The sequence below is a fragment of the Lactuca saligna genome, chromosome 3, assembly GCF_052625555.1.
Source record: "Lactuca saligna cultivar CGN05327 chromosome 3, ASM5262555v1, whole genome shotgun sequence".
Taxonomy (NCBI): Eukaryota; Viridiplantae; Streptophyta; class Magnoliopsida; order Asterales; family Asteraceae; genus Lactuca; species Lactuca saligna.
This window is the reverse complement of record NC_136419.1, coordinates 215,004,290-215,019,280: the sequence shown is the minus strand read 5'-3', so window position 1 is coordinate 215,019,280 and position 14,991 is coordinate 215,004,290. Positions and strand designations below refer to the sequence as shown.

Here is a 14,991-nt window from a genome sequence, read left to right as displayed (position 1 = left end):
AAGTTTAATTCGTTTACTTCATTCAAGATTTTTTCGAGATTTAATTTTTCTGAAATGAAAAGCTCGCATGAAGTTTGATTTCCTGGTTCATCAAATTTTCAAGTACATGTTTTGCTTTTGGTTTCATATGGTATGGTGCAGGTGGTGGTTAATAAGGGTAGTATGGTCATTTAAGGTCAGTTGGGGGGCAAAAACGAAACAAAAACAAAATATGGGCGTTCTGAATGAAAAAAAAAATTAGGATCAAACTCGTAATTTTATCCAAACTACAGGGGACGATTTCAATAATTTACTCTAAATTCAATTTAATATGTTTCCTATCTAAAACCAACTTGAAGACGAAGATATCCTATTGTAATCTTTTATTATCTTAGATAAATATTTATTATTGTTTATTGTCTATAAAAGATAAAAAAGATATATTATAGTTTATACATGAGATGTACAATGTATCAACGACATACACAACAACATAAAAATAAAAAAGAACTACATGGTCAGATATTTTCTTAGATATTTTGAGACAATTTTCTGTGTTCTTGAATATCGTGCTTTCACCATTGCTTTAATTCTCGCTCAAAAACAGTTGATCCAAAAATGCAACCAAAGAAATTGCTATCGCCGTCTGCATTTTACGGGCATTCTCTTTTCTTTCTTTTCTTCCATTAATAAAGGTATGAAAGCTTCTCCAGAGGTCACTGATTCATTACAGGTAAGAAACAATTTTTTTTGTTAATTTCTTTCAGGTTTTTGGTTTTATCGTTTCTATCCTCTCATTGATTAGTCATTGCAATTTTGTTGTAGATTTCCGTGATTTAGCTTCTGACTTTGTAACAGTGTGTCTTTTCTATTGATAATCTCATGGACATGAATGAAATCATACTACAAATTCCTTACAAACTACGATTTGTAAATATGAGAAAGTAAATGTCTTTGAATTTGAAACATGGACACATTTAGTATTATTATGGGATTTTTATTCTTCACTGTGAGCTGTTGTCATTTGTCTAATAAATTTGTGAAGCTTATTGATAATTTTGTATGTAACTAATCAATATCATTAATTGTTTTTAGGGCTTCAATTCTGTTAGTTAAACTGTTTGAATAGGAGCGTAGCTAAATTCCAAACCCTAAACCAATAATCATAATGATAAGCTGCTAAGCAAACTGACGAGTAAAGTTACTTATGAAGCTCATCAATTCCAAATGTTAAATGAATATAGATCATATTTAGTTATAGAATAGTGGTCATTGAATTGTAAATTTCAAAATGTATCTATATACTTAAATTCTTGGAATGAGTGCATCTTTTTAAGGTTTACATTGTAATTTATATGCTCTAAATTTGGTCATTATTTGTAATAGGGTCATGCTGAAAGTTCAAGTCAAACTAATACAAGACCCCTTGGTACAAGTGACATTGGACACTTTGGTGTTGAGACAAATGTGACAAATTATGACCTCATGAACCCAAACATTGCAACCACTTCAGGCACAAGGGATATTAGGGATTGTTTGTCAAGCATGCCTTTAAATCCTGAAAGTGTTAAAGCTAGGTTTAATAATGAACAAGAGAATGAAGATCTTCCTAAAGAACAACCATCTGACCAGTTAATGGATAGTAACATCAATAAGAGGTTAAAGGTATCAAGCTCAATGAACTTCTCTAATTTCCTTTTTAGGCAATCTATAAAGGGAAAAGGGTTTTTGTGCAAAAGTTCAAAGATCTCTAATGAGCACAATGTTGCAGAAATGACAAAGAATACTGAAAATAAAGATTTCATGGGCAGAATGAGTTCTAATGGATCATTAAAGTTAAGTGAAATGACTCTTGATTTCCCTCAAGAAATTGCATACAAAGGGATGAACTTGAGGAAGTGGCTAAAACACAATTCTATACAAGTGAATAAAGCTGAGAGGTTGCAGATATACAGACAGGTTGTTCAGGTTGTTGATATGGCACACTCTCAAGGAAATGCCTTGCAAGATTTATGGCTTTCAAATTTCAGTTTGTTGCCATCAAATGAGATCATTTATTTTGATTCTTCAACAAATTACGAAGCAATAAATAGTTCTCAAAGTAATAGAAAACATATTCAACAAGGGAGAGAGTCATACTCTGTAACTATTGAACTTGAAAAAAAATGGTATGCTTCTCCAGAGGAGCTCTATGGAGTGGAATCATTATCAGCAAATATCTACAACCTTGGTGTTCTCTTATTTGAGGTGACATGGCTATTATTCTCTTTCATTCTTATATATACTCTTAGCATAGCAATATTTGTTACTTGCATTAAAAAACATTTTAAAATGTTCTGTTTCAAAGCTACTTTCTTTTATAGTTGACATTTGTTTAAGTATTTCATAATGATGTTTATGATCTTACACTAATTTACCCTTTTACCCTCCAGTTACACTCCTCATTTGCATCATTAGAGATGCATTCTGCAGCAATGTTAGATTTACAATACCGGATCCTTCCACCAAGTTTCATTTCTCAAAATCCACAAGAATCTGCCTTCTGTCTTTGGCTCCTCCATCCTCACCCTTCATCTCGCCCAACAACAAGGTATTCTCTCTCTCTATTCCAACATTTTATCAAATCTTTCAAATGTTTATAACATATTTATCTCCATCAGGGAAATCCTACAATCTGAGTTATTAAGTGGAACCAAAGAATTTTACTCCAAGAACACTTATTCTCCAATTATAGACAAGACCGAAGATTCCGATTTTAAGATTCTATTTAATTTTCTAGTTTTATTAAAGGAACAAAAGGAAAAACACGCGTTGGAGTTATATAAAAACATCCAGTTGTTAGAAACCGATATCAAGAGTTTTCAGCACGTGTATTATGATTCAAAAAATATATTCGAGACAAGAATGAAGAGAAACATGAGTCATCTTGAATGTGCTTATTTCAGCAAGAGGTCCCAACTCCAACTTTCTAATTCTACCACTGCCTCTAATGACCGAAATGACCTTGACCTGTTAGGGAATCATGAAAGGTGCTGTGATGATTTTTTAAAGGGTATATGTAAGTTTATAAGATATAGCAAGTTTGAGGAATGTGGGAATTTAAAAATCGGGAATCTTTTGAATTCTGCAAATGTGATATGCTCTTTGAGCTTTGATCGTGATGAGAAGTACATTGCTGTTGCTGGTGTCTTGAAGAAAATAAAGATTTTTGAATTTGTTTCGCTTTTAAATGATTCTGTTGATGATGTTAATTATCCTGTTGTTGAGTTGGTTAATGATTCGAAGCTTAGTTGTGTTTGTTGGAACAAGTACCTCAAGAATTATTTGGTGTCAGCTGATTATGATGGTGTGCTTCAGGTATGTGTTCTTTGCTTTATGGAAACTTTAAATTGTGAAATACTATATAATATTTTACTCATATGCTTTGGAAGGAATCAAATAATGTTTTGTTATGTGTTTAGTAGGCAGGAAATGGAATGGAGTTCAATAATAAAATTTGAATTTGTTTTTTTCTCTCAATACATTTACTGAGGGTACTTTGGTCTTTTAATAAAAAAATGGAAGAATGGAGAATTGAATTCCTTCCAATCACCCTTAGTAATGGTGAAATCCATCAAACATGGAATTTGAAGGAATCTTCAATTGGAAGGAATGGAATATGTCAGAGGGAATTGTAATATGTTGTTCGTTTGGTTAGCAAGAAATGGAATGGAATTCAATAATTTTTAGATTTTTATGTGAATCTTAATTCTTTTCTTTCTGTTTATTTCAATATGTATTAACGAGGGTATTTTGGTATATTAATAAAAAAAGGAAGAACGGAATTGAATTCCGTCCATTTGGAAACCAAACATACCATGGAATGGAATCTTCAATTCCAAATGCGTCAGACAGACTTCATCAAAATCCATGAATCAAACATGCCTTTTAGGGGCTGTTTCTTTTCCACAAAGTGTCTGAATGACAATCACAATGAGACTAAATGACCATTTTACCCTTCGTCTATGAATGACAATGATGTTCGTCTGGATAAAGTGTTATACACAAAGTCTGTTTAGTTTTTGAACCAAAATAAACCATGTCAACGAGACTAAATGACCATTTTAGCCTTGGTCTATAAATGACACTGATGTGTTACTTTTTTTTCTCTCAAACAGGTGTGGGATGCATTCATTGGTCAAGGGTTATCTCGTTATATAGAACACCAAAGAAGGGCATGGTGTGTTGATTTTTCTCGTGTGGACCCCACGCAATTTGCCAGTGGCAGCGATGATTGTTCAGTCAAGTTATGGAGCTTAAACGATGTAATTCTCTCTCACTACTAATTTTAATATATTTTAATCATCAAAAAGCTTTTTAAAAAAAACATTTTTTTACAGAAAAAATCAACATGCACAATCAGAAGTGCTGCGGATGTGTGCTGTGTACAATTCTCTCCATGTTCTTCACATCTATTGGCTTTTGGATCTGCTGATTACAAGATACATTGTTATGATCTTCGACATGTAAAGATTCCATGGTGCACGTTAGCAGGACATGAAAAGGCTGTAAGCTATGTGAAGTTTTTGGATTCCGATTCCGTTGTTTCTGCATCCATTGATAATACAGTGAAGCTTTGGGACCTGAAAAAAACCAGTTTAGAGGGGATTTCTACTGATGCTTGCTGCATGACCTACAAAGGTCACACTAACAAAAAGGTTAACACCCTTTATGTATATTATAGCGTCCTACTTTCATTTCTTTCTATTACAACATTATACTTTTAGTTCTTTTCTTTTAAAGGCATTGCACTTTGTAACATCTGCCCATTTATAGCATTGTATTTTCAACTTCTTTCTTAATAGGACATTCTACTTTAAAAAAAATCTTACTTTTAACAGTGAAATTTGATTCGTATTTTGATGGCATAAATATTGTTGGAAAGATTTTTCAAAATTACAATGTTGTAATAGGAAAAAATAGAAGTATGAGGCTATAACAAACAAATCAATAGGAGGGAGACACCCTTATGTGAAAATTTCAAGCATCTAATAATGGTATTTAATAAAATATTCAAGCATCTAAGAATTGATAACGTATTTTTACTTTTTTGTGTATGATAGCATCCTACTTTCATTTATATCTATTACAGCATAAACCATTATTTTTTTCTTATCAAGGCATTGTGTTTTGAAAAATCTACTTAATTGTAGCATTGCATTTTCAATTTCTTTCTTATTAGGTCATTATACTTTGTAGAATCTAGCTATTATTGGGTAGATTTTTCAAAGTATTCTGTAATAGGAAAAAATAATATATTCCAAATCTGACCCTTTCCTTTTCTCCTTATTCAGAACTTTGTTGGCTTATCTGTTCTTGATGGATATATAGCATGCGGTTCTGAATCCAATGAGGTATTGGAATTATTACTATTTAAACTATTACATTATATCAAATTAAGGATTTTTTATTCCGTTTCTGTTCAGGTTTATGCCTATCATAAAAGTTTCCCAATGCCAATTACTTCCTACAAGTTCGGAACCACTGATTCCATTTCCGGTGGTAACAATGGAGAGTTTGTTTCCAGTGTTTGCTGGAGGGAAAAATCAAATATGATTGTTGCTGCCAATTCAGGTGGACATATAAAGGTTCTGAAAATATTGTGAAGGGCCTATATATGCTCACTAATTTTACAATTCTAGCCTCCCTACCTTCAAGCCTGCTATAAGCAGTAATGTGGAAATGACTAGTTTGCCCTTCAACCTAAAAAAAACAAGTCCATATACTCATAAACGATACTAGCAAGAAAAAGTGGTGGGAATTGGCGGCATTAATCTGGAATTGTTGTCGGAAAACCATAAACTCAGTCAGACTTCCGGCAACTTCTGCCACCTGAAAATAATTTCCAGTCAGAAACATGAAGGAAATGCCTTCGGAATCAGGTAAAGATGCTACTTTTTTTTTTGGTTATTGGAAATAATACAAGATAGGAGATTTATGTATTTCAGATTAAATCATATCTTCTTTTATTAATATGAGGAAATAATGTTTTTATTTTTTCATGGGGCTAAATGCAATTAACCCTATTCTGTTAAACTTGAAAGCAAATCAGCAAGTTTTGATCAAATTAATCAACATCAAATATTTCGGGGTTTGGGATGAATAGATTTTCATTTTTTTACTAATTATGACATTATACTTTGAAAAATCTACCAAATTATATCATTTTACTTATACAATTTTTTTTTTTGCTTAGTAGGACATTGTACTTTGAATAATCTACTCAATTATGGCAGTAAAAATTGCTATATTTAGGTAGAATTTTCAAAGTATAATGTTGTAGTAGGAAGAAATAAAAGTAGGATGCTATCGTAAACATATAAATAAAAGTATGTTGCTATTTCTTGCAATTTAACCCTTTTCTGTGAATCCCAGAAGCAAATGAGCAAGATTTGGTTAAATCTGATTAAGATTTGTTGGTCAACATCAAAGATAGTTCACAGCAAGGCAGTTAGGATAAAATGTTATAAAGGTTTATTGTTTTTTGTGATTATCTTTGTTTGTAATTAAATGATTTTGATGTAAGCTTAGTATTGCCTCAAGTTTCATGATTGATGATTGATATGGATTTTTATTTACACGTAATTTTTTTTCTAAATAAATATTAATAGAAAAGTTTGGCCTTCTACTGTTTTTAAGGTACGATTTACCCTTTCTATGATTAGAACATAAACATGCAATAAAGTATGCAACGTTCAAATTAACAAGGAGTGGTTGTACTCATAAACATTTTCTTTTGTATAATTGATAAAATAAACAATAACTTTTTTTGTATGAGTTGATGTGGGTGAATTTGGATTGACTTGTAAACATTTTCTTGTTTGATTTTAAACTTTTTATAACGACTATTGTGTTAAATATGATTTACAAAATGATATTATTAAAATAACTTTTAGTTTTTAAATAAAACGCTTTAGAAGATTATATAACTTGACTTTAAACAAGTCAAACGCTTTAGAAGATTATATAACTTGACTTTAAACAAGTCAAATTTTCATCAAATTATTGTAGTTAGGTCCTGTCGAATTTACAGGTATAGATATGGATTCTGCGGATGTGAGCTTTCCACGAAAGCCACTTAATTTCCGAGGAATTGATGTGACAATTTTTTTTTTCTGAAGATCCGTTCCGCGGAGCTACCTCCGAGGAATGAACTCATTCCACGGAGGCAGCTCCGCGGAATGGATCTTCAGGATTTTTTTCCCACATCGATTCTTCGGGGTTTATACTCATTTCGCAGAGCAAAAGTTTATTCCTCGGAGGTAGCTCTGCGGAATTGTTCTTAAGATATTTTTTTTGCCATATCGATTCCTAAGAGCTTATACTCATTTTGTGAAATCCATGTCTATACCTAAAAACTTGATTTTTTGTGTCTGTTTTTTGGAACTCAACCCTAAAAAATGTCTCTATATCCAACAAAATCCCCAACATTTTTTTGTATATATCTAAGATGTTTTTTTTTTCTCTGAGGCAAAATGTCTGCAGTCTATGGATCATATTTGTAAATCTTTGCAGTAGAAGACGGATCAAACGTCTGTAGTCTGAAAGAAGAAGACTTTTTTTTTATTTTTATTTTTTTTTACATCTGCAGCATGTTAGAATAAACTAAAAATCCAATTAAACTGTTTTTTATAAAAAAAAAAATACAAAAATAAAAGAGTGTTTTTTTTTTTTTTTTTATAATTTTATGATTTTATTATAGATAATTAACAAATATAGATTAACTTTTATGCATTATTGTATAAAAAATAAAAATGAAATGGTAAGAGTCATTGTATATATTTGATAAAAACCAACAAATTTTGATCGTAAAGTTATACATAAACATTGTAATTAGGGATAAAATAATTTAACACATAACATGAATAGAAATAAACTTTGATTTTAAATGAAAATTTTCAAAGTTTTTATTTTACCTTTTCAATCAAATCAATTAAAAACCGACCATAGATATTTTTCTCAAGAAATGAACGATCTTGCATTATATAATGTTTTATAAAATTTGGCACAAAAAAATATAATACAATATAATGATTTTTTTTGCATACTATATAAACAACTCTACAAATTATTATTGTAATTACATATTTATTTATAAATTTGTCACAAAAGTCATGATTGTGTAATTAAATATTTATTTATAAATTTGTCACAAAGATCATGATTGTATTATCAAACATTTTTTTCCTTTAAGTATTGTAACATTTTTTCAAATTTATTTATCATAGATAAAATTGGAATAAATCTAAGTTTAAAAAAATAAAAAAAGAAAATGAAAAAAGAAAGAAAAACAACAACAAAAATATATGTGTTTTTTAGGTTAGAAAATATCTCAAAAGGTTTGAAGATTCTGATCCACATCTACTCCAAAAAGAAGACACACCAACCTTTTTTAGTCTGTAATTTTCAGAAAAAACAAACAGTCTGCAAAACCTAATGTTTGCGCATGGTCTGCACAACGCAGAAAGAAGATATCAAAAAGATCTGCAAACAAAAAACAAAAAACATCTGATTCTTTTTACCGACCTTACAAGCAAATCATATTGGTTGTTATTTTTGATAATCTGTTAAAATTTGACGTTTTGATCAACTAAGATTGGTCAGTGTGGGCAACGCCCACCGACGTTTTTAGAGGAAAAAAAAAGAAGAAAACGGGTGTTATAAGATGTCGTGGTGGTCCCTGGGAGCAAGGTGCATGCTTATAACGTGCAACGGGGAGACGGTGTTTGTGCCGTTATAACGTGCAAAAACGCCCCATTAGCGTTGACCACACTTAACAACCTAAGGGGTTTAGAATTGCAATTAGAAAGCCAATTATTTGATTAATGCATTTTCAAAACACAAATAATCAAGCTTTAACAACTCCAAAACTGATTATGAGTATTGACAACTCCAAACATTGTTGCTACGTGCTATCATTGAAGAATGACAATATTTGATATAAGAATAATAAACTTTTATAGGATCTTTATATTATCTATAGTTGTAAAAAAGAAATGTCATTTTTGGCATGTAATTAAAAAACAAACTTGTATAGGATCTTTATATTATCTTTAGTTGTAAAAAAGAAAAATACCTTTAAATGTATTCTTTAAACTATTATCTCAAAATTAAAAACAGATTACAGATATAAGGTGTGTGTTTCATTTTGGTATTATTTGGTTAATTGTTAGTTTAATGGTAAAATAATAGATTTAGTTAATAGAAAAATGGTACAAGTAGCGCGTAACACATACTTTCTGTCGGTATGCAAATCAACAACCGGAGAAATCGCCGGAGAATGAGATGCAGTGGTACGTCGTCGCATCGCTCCTCACAGTTCTCACCAGTTCTCAGGTACCTTTCGCTGTCTTAGAACCCTAATTTCCACTTCAAATCAATAACAACCATTTTTTTTCCATGTAATTTGCGTGTTACAGCACACTTAAACCGCATCAACGTCTGTTTTGTCATTTTGAGCGTACTGATTTTGTTTTTTTCGTCATTGTTGCTTCGAGATTACTCAAATTTAGTAGAGTTTGAACTTATTATCCACTGTTATGCGAATTCAGGTAGGTTTAAGGTTATGTGATCTCTATTGCGTGTTTACACTGACCAGCACTGTCGATTTGCACTCCTTTCGAGTTGCAAATGAGATTTGATGCTTTATTTCTGCAATTAATATCTTCATCTTTCACAACATTGTTTTGCTGGTTTGATCCGTAGTGGTGGTGGAGCTAATCGTTGCCACAAATCTCTTGTTTCGAAATAATACGTGTTGATGATGATTTGGATCTTCGAACTTTACATCCTGATATTCTAACTAGTAATCAATATCGACCATTGCCTCTGTTTTAGCAATTAGGGTATCCTAATGTGGAGGTGTGAGAACTCCTAAGACACTGTCCACACAAAACCACTTCCATGATTTTGGATGTAGAACATTATGATGTTTAATCTTCCCAGCTACTGATTGCACACTTTCTATTTCATCAATCATGGCAGGGAATTTTGACTACATTGTCACAGAGTAATGGGGGATACAAGTATGACTATGCAACTATTCCTTTTCTTGCTGAAATCTTCAAGGTATTTATATCTTCATGTGAGTAAGTATGTATAATTTAAGAGCTGCTTCATGATGAAAAACCTAATTGTATTCCTTTTGAATTGCAGCTTATTGTATCCAGCATCTTCCTATGGAGAGAGTGTAAGAAATCACCTCCTCCTAGAATGACAACAGAATGGAAGAGTGTTCGTTTATACCCAATCCCCTCTATTATATACCTCATCCATAATAATGTTCAATTTGCAACCCTCACATATGTCGATACATCCACATACCAAATACTTGGAAATTTGAAAATTGTCACTACAGGAATATTATTCAGGTAAGTAAGATCCCTGATCTTTTTGTTTAATTCAATTGCATTAATGGTGGTTGGTATTAACTATTAAGTTATGGAACTGTTTAATTCTTTAGGCTCTTCTTGAAGAGGAAGCTCTCCACATTGCAGTGGATGGCAATAGTTTTATTGGCTGTTGGAACAACCACAAGTCAGGTACTAATAATATCTAATTATCTATCTCCAGCATTGTGTTTTGTATCAATCACATGAGATAAATTCTTGTATCCAACATAAGCTTTTAGCTGATAATACAGAGTAGATATTGATAAAGTTTATTAAGGACATAATTGCTTTTGTTTATATAGGTCAAAGGATGTGGAGGAGCATCTTGTGAGTCTCTCTTCTCATCCCCAATCCAAGGGTACATGTTAGGTGTCTTGTCAGCTTGTCTTTCAGCATTAGCTGGTGTTTACACTGAATTCTTAATGAAAAAAACTAACGACAGTTTATACTGGCAGAATGTTCAACTCTACACGTAAGCTTTTCATTCTTTATTTATTTATTTAATAATAATAATAAATATGTAAACATGACGATAAATGTTTTATTTAATTTTCATTCAGGTTTGGTGCAATTTTTAACATGGCAAGACTTTTTGCGGATGATTTTAGAGGAGGATTTGAGAAAGGAGCATGGTGGGAACGCCTCTTTAATGGCTACACTATTACAACATGGTTGGTGGTGTTCAATCTTGCTTCCACTGGTTTACTTGTCTCATGGCTGATGAAGTATGCTGACAACATTGTCAAGGTTTGACTTTTTGACTTCCGATTTATTTTAAACATTTCACTTTTCTCTTAATTAGTTATTGCTCAATTATATTATATTATATTATATTATATTATATCATATGATTGCAGGTGTATTCCACATCAATGGCTATGCTACTCACAATGCTTTTGTCTGTCTTCCTATTTACTTTCAAACCAACATTACAAGTAAGTAACACTACTCACTCTTGACAATTTAATTTATAAATTATCAGTTAATGAAATTTTACACGTTAAAACTTATATAATATATATATTTTTCTTTGTAGCTTCTTTTGGGTATTATTATCTGCATAATGTCGTTACACATGTATTTTGCACCTCCAACCACACTTGTTGACTTGCCTCTGAAGTCAACGCCTGTTGAAGTTTCAGTAGAGCGAAGAACAGATACAGATTCTTGATTCATCTTCTTCTTCTTCAAAATAGACAATTATTTGGTATTTGGTAGGTTGATGCTATTTTTTTTTACTCATTTGAACCATAAATATTTTTCTATTCCATGATGTAATTGATTTTTAGTACAATATTTGATCCAAAAAGAAAAAGTACAACCCATTTGATTACTATATGGGGTATGCAAATATATGCATGGATTTGATTTTAAAAACATGTTGTAGATTAAAGTTATATTAAAAAAATGTAGATGTGGAAAATGTGTAATTTTGTCTTAAGATTTGTTAAACATGAAACCATGACCTTTTAATTTCTCACAAGCTGTAAAATAGATCCTTTGAAAAAAAGAATATCTATCAACGAAGTGTGTCCAACTTGTAAGTTTTAAAAGCATCATTTTTTTCTATTTAGTTTGATACTTTGATACATATGTTGTTATAATTTTATATTATATTTGTATAAATTTGGATAAAGTTATTCTGTTATTTGAATTAAGTGTTTTTGTTACCTGTATATGTTATATTACCATGTGGAGTTTGCACCAATATAGCAATGAACTTTATCCAACCAGACACTTTATTTATTTATTTATCTTTACCTGTGATATGTGATAGCAATCAACTAATATTTCAATTAATTTAAGTTGACGTCACTTCAGCTGATAACTTTTGGAGTTATATATAACGGTGTCAGATGATAACAAATGTTAGTGTTTTTCTTTTTGAACAACCAATTTTATTAAAGAGGAGCTAAGACCGGTAGGTAAGGGCAACGCCAAGAGGCGTTAATCCGAGTTGGAAGTCTAATAATGCCGTCATAACGGGCAGCACACCACCCCTCTCTGATGTTATTTGATGTTATGTTAACAAATGTTATTATGGCAACGAGAAGTAACATGATCATTAACCAATCAAAAGCCTCTCTCTCTCTCTCTCTCTCTCTCTCTCTCTCTCTCTCTCTCTCAACATGTTATAACATTTGAACATCATTTTCTACATAAATCAAAGGGAAATCTTCAATAAAGTCCTAAAATTTTAGCTCGGTTTATGTTTTAGTCCTAAACTAATTTTTATTTACGAAAAAGTCCCAAAAACCGGCAAAAGTTTGCAGTTGACCCTTTTTGACTAGTTAGAACCGGTAACAAATTAATTTATGACTATTTCATAAATAGACCCAAAATATTGGGACTTTTCTGCAAAAACAAAAAATACTAGGGTTTTTCTACAAACAAAAACCTTATTATTATTATATTAAAAATATAAATAAGTATACTATTTTTTAAATTTGTTATTATTAATATTATTAATAATACATATAAATACATTTAAATTAAAAAGATATTAAAGATATTTTATAAAGGTGAAGGTTGAGCGGATGATAATGCTTTAAGCTTCGAAATCATGAATGTCTCTTTGTATATTCTAATTTTGTATATGGTCATTTCACATTTGTTATTATTGTTTTTAATTCAGAATATTAACATTTAACAATTTAAAAGAAGCTACTGATTTTTCAAATTATTTACAAATAGTGAGCATGTGATATGCGTGTATGTCTTGTGTGTAAGTATTTTTGAATTACCAATATGTGTTATGCTCTTTTTCATTACTTTATCCTTGTGGTTTTTTGGAAACATAGCAGATATAGTGTGATAAAGCAAAATAAATCATATTACTTTCTATTAAATAAGATACTTTAATTAATATTTTCGAATTTTGATATGGGTCACCAATGTAAATATTTATTGTGAATCTGTTGGATTTGAAAAGAAATCATTCTACCTTAAGAAATTTTATATACAAAGTGAGAAATCCTTTTATCTTAAACTATTTATACATAATTTTACAAATAGATAACTTCTTTTAAATTGTTAAGTGTTACTATTTTGAATTGAAAACAATAATAAGAAATGTGAAATGATCATATACATAGTGAGGATATACAAGCAGTGATTTCAATGCTTAAAACATTATCATCACCACCACCTTCACCTTTAAATAATTTCTTTAATATATTTTTATTTAAGTGTATTTATATGTATTATTAAAAGTTTTAATAATAATGAATTTAAAAATTAGTATACTTGTTTATAATAATAATAATAGTAATAATAATAATAATAATAATAATAATAATAAAGTTTTTGTTTGTAGAAAAATCCTAATATTTTTTTTTGCAGAAAAAATCCCAATATTTTAGGTCATTTTGTGAAATAGTCCCAATATTTTAGGTTAGTTTATGAAATAGTCCCAAATTAATTTGTTGTCGGTTCCAACCGGTCAAAAGGGGTCAAAATGCATACTTTTGCCGGTTTTTAAGACTTTTTCGTAAACAAAAATTAGTTTAGGACTAAAACGTAAACCGGACAAAAAATTTAGGATTTTATTGGAGATTTTCCTAAATCAAATGGTGTTAAGAATGACATGGTACAAATTTTGAATATGATAGCATGTCTTAACATCCAAAAGCCTAAAAAAAGAAAAACTATTATATAGAAATGACCAAACTTCGGTTGTTTAACCACAAGACCCGGTTAAGCTACAATTTTCGTTTCCAACTAAGAAACCAATTAAGGAAATTAAATCATAGAACAAAATTCAAAAATAGTTTACCAATTAAACGGAAACTCAATAATCAAAATTCAAAATAGTTTCACTCCTATACTTTTGTGACCAGAAAACGATAGGGTTGCGATAGTTCCATAAGACCCATCAAGTTGTCATAATGATAGCTTTATATTTAAATATTCATACCCGTAAATAATCAAATCATGCCACTGCAAAATCACACCATCTAACTATGACATTACACATTCTAGCTGCCAATTCACAATCCTCAAAACAAATTATCCATATCTTTGGGATAATTAGAACACATCGGAATAACAAGCATGTAACTCCTCTACAAACAAAATTTAGTTTGGATGACATATATCCTATATGATTCTCCAAGCTAAAATATTGATTCCATATGGTCCTTATATGACCATCTTCCAAAATTACATCCATCTCTCTCTCTCTCTCTCTCTCTCTCTCTCTCTCACACACACACACACACACACACACACACACACACATATATATATATATATATATATATATATATATATATATATATATATATATATATATATATATATATATATAGGTGTGTGTGTGTAGGATCAAATGAGAACACCAAAAATGTTGAGAACGCGAGAACACAGTATATTCATTTGCGATTCCATGTATTCATTTGTGAAGAAATGATAAATTTTTACGTCTTTAATTTCAATTGAAGAGAAAAAACATATTCATGTTGATTGTGCGTAAAAACTTATTATTTTTCCACAAATGAATATATGGAATCCCAAATGAATATACTTGTTCTCGCGTTCTCAACCTTTTAGTTGTTCTCATTTGATCCTTTATATATATATA

At 30.5% G+C, this 14,991-nt stretch overlaps 2 protein-coding genes across 2 annotated transcripts; both read left to right on the top strand.

Moving 5' to 3' along the window:
• Positions 1-355: 355 nt before the first annotated feature.
• LOC145037804 (protein SUPPRESSOR OF PHYA-105 1-like) lies at positions 356-6,641 on the top strand. The gene is made up of 9 exons (XM_078986529.1): positions 356-712; positions 1,366-2,226; positions 2,412-2,569; positions 2,640-3,336; positions 4,137-4,283; positions 4,359-4,676; positions 5,313-5,372; positions 5,445-5,900; positions 6,394-6,641. The coding sequence occupies exons 1-8, from the start codon at positions 494-496 to the stop codon at positions 5,622-5,624; spliced, it is 2,640 nt and encodes an 879-aa protein (XP_078842655.1). The 5' UTR covers positions 356-493; the 3' UTR covers positions 5,625-5,900; positions 6,394-6,641.
• Positions 6,642-9,203: 2,562 nt separating this feature from the next.
• LOC145037803 (Nucleotide-sugar transporter family protein) lies at positions 9,204-11,786 on the top strand. Its single transcript, XM_078986528.1, has 8 exons — positions 9,204-9,354; positions 10,003-10,086; positions 10,174-10,388; positions 10,481-10,559; positions 10,712-10,881; positions 10,970-11,156; positions 11,267-11,344; positions 11,446-11,786. The coding sequence occupies exons 1-8, from the start codon at positions 9,304-9,306 to the stop codon at positions 11,578-11,580; spliced, it is 999 nt and encodes a 332-aa protein (XP_078842654.1). The 5' UTR covers positions 9,204-9,303; the 3' UTR covers positions 11,581-11,786.
• The last annotated feature ends 3,205 nt before the right edge of the window (positions 11,787-14,991 follow it).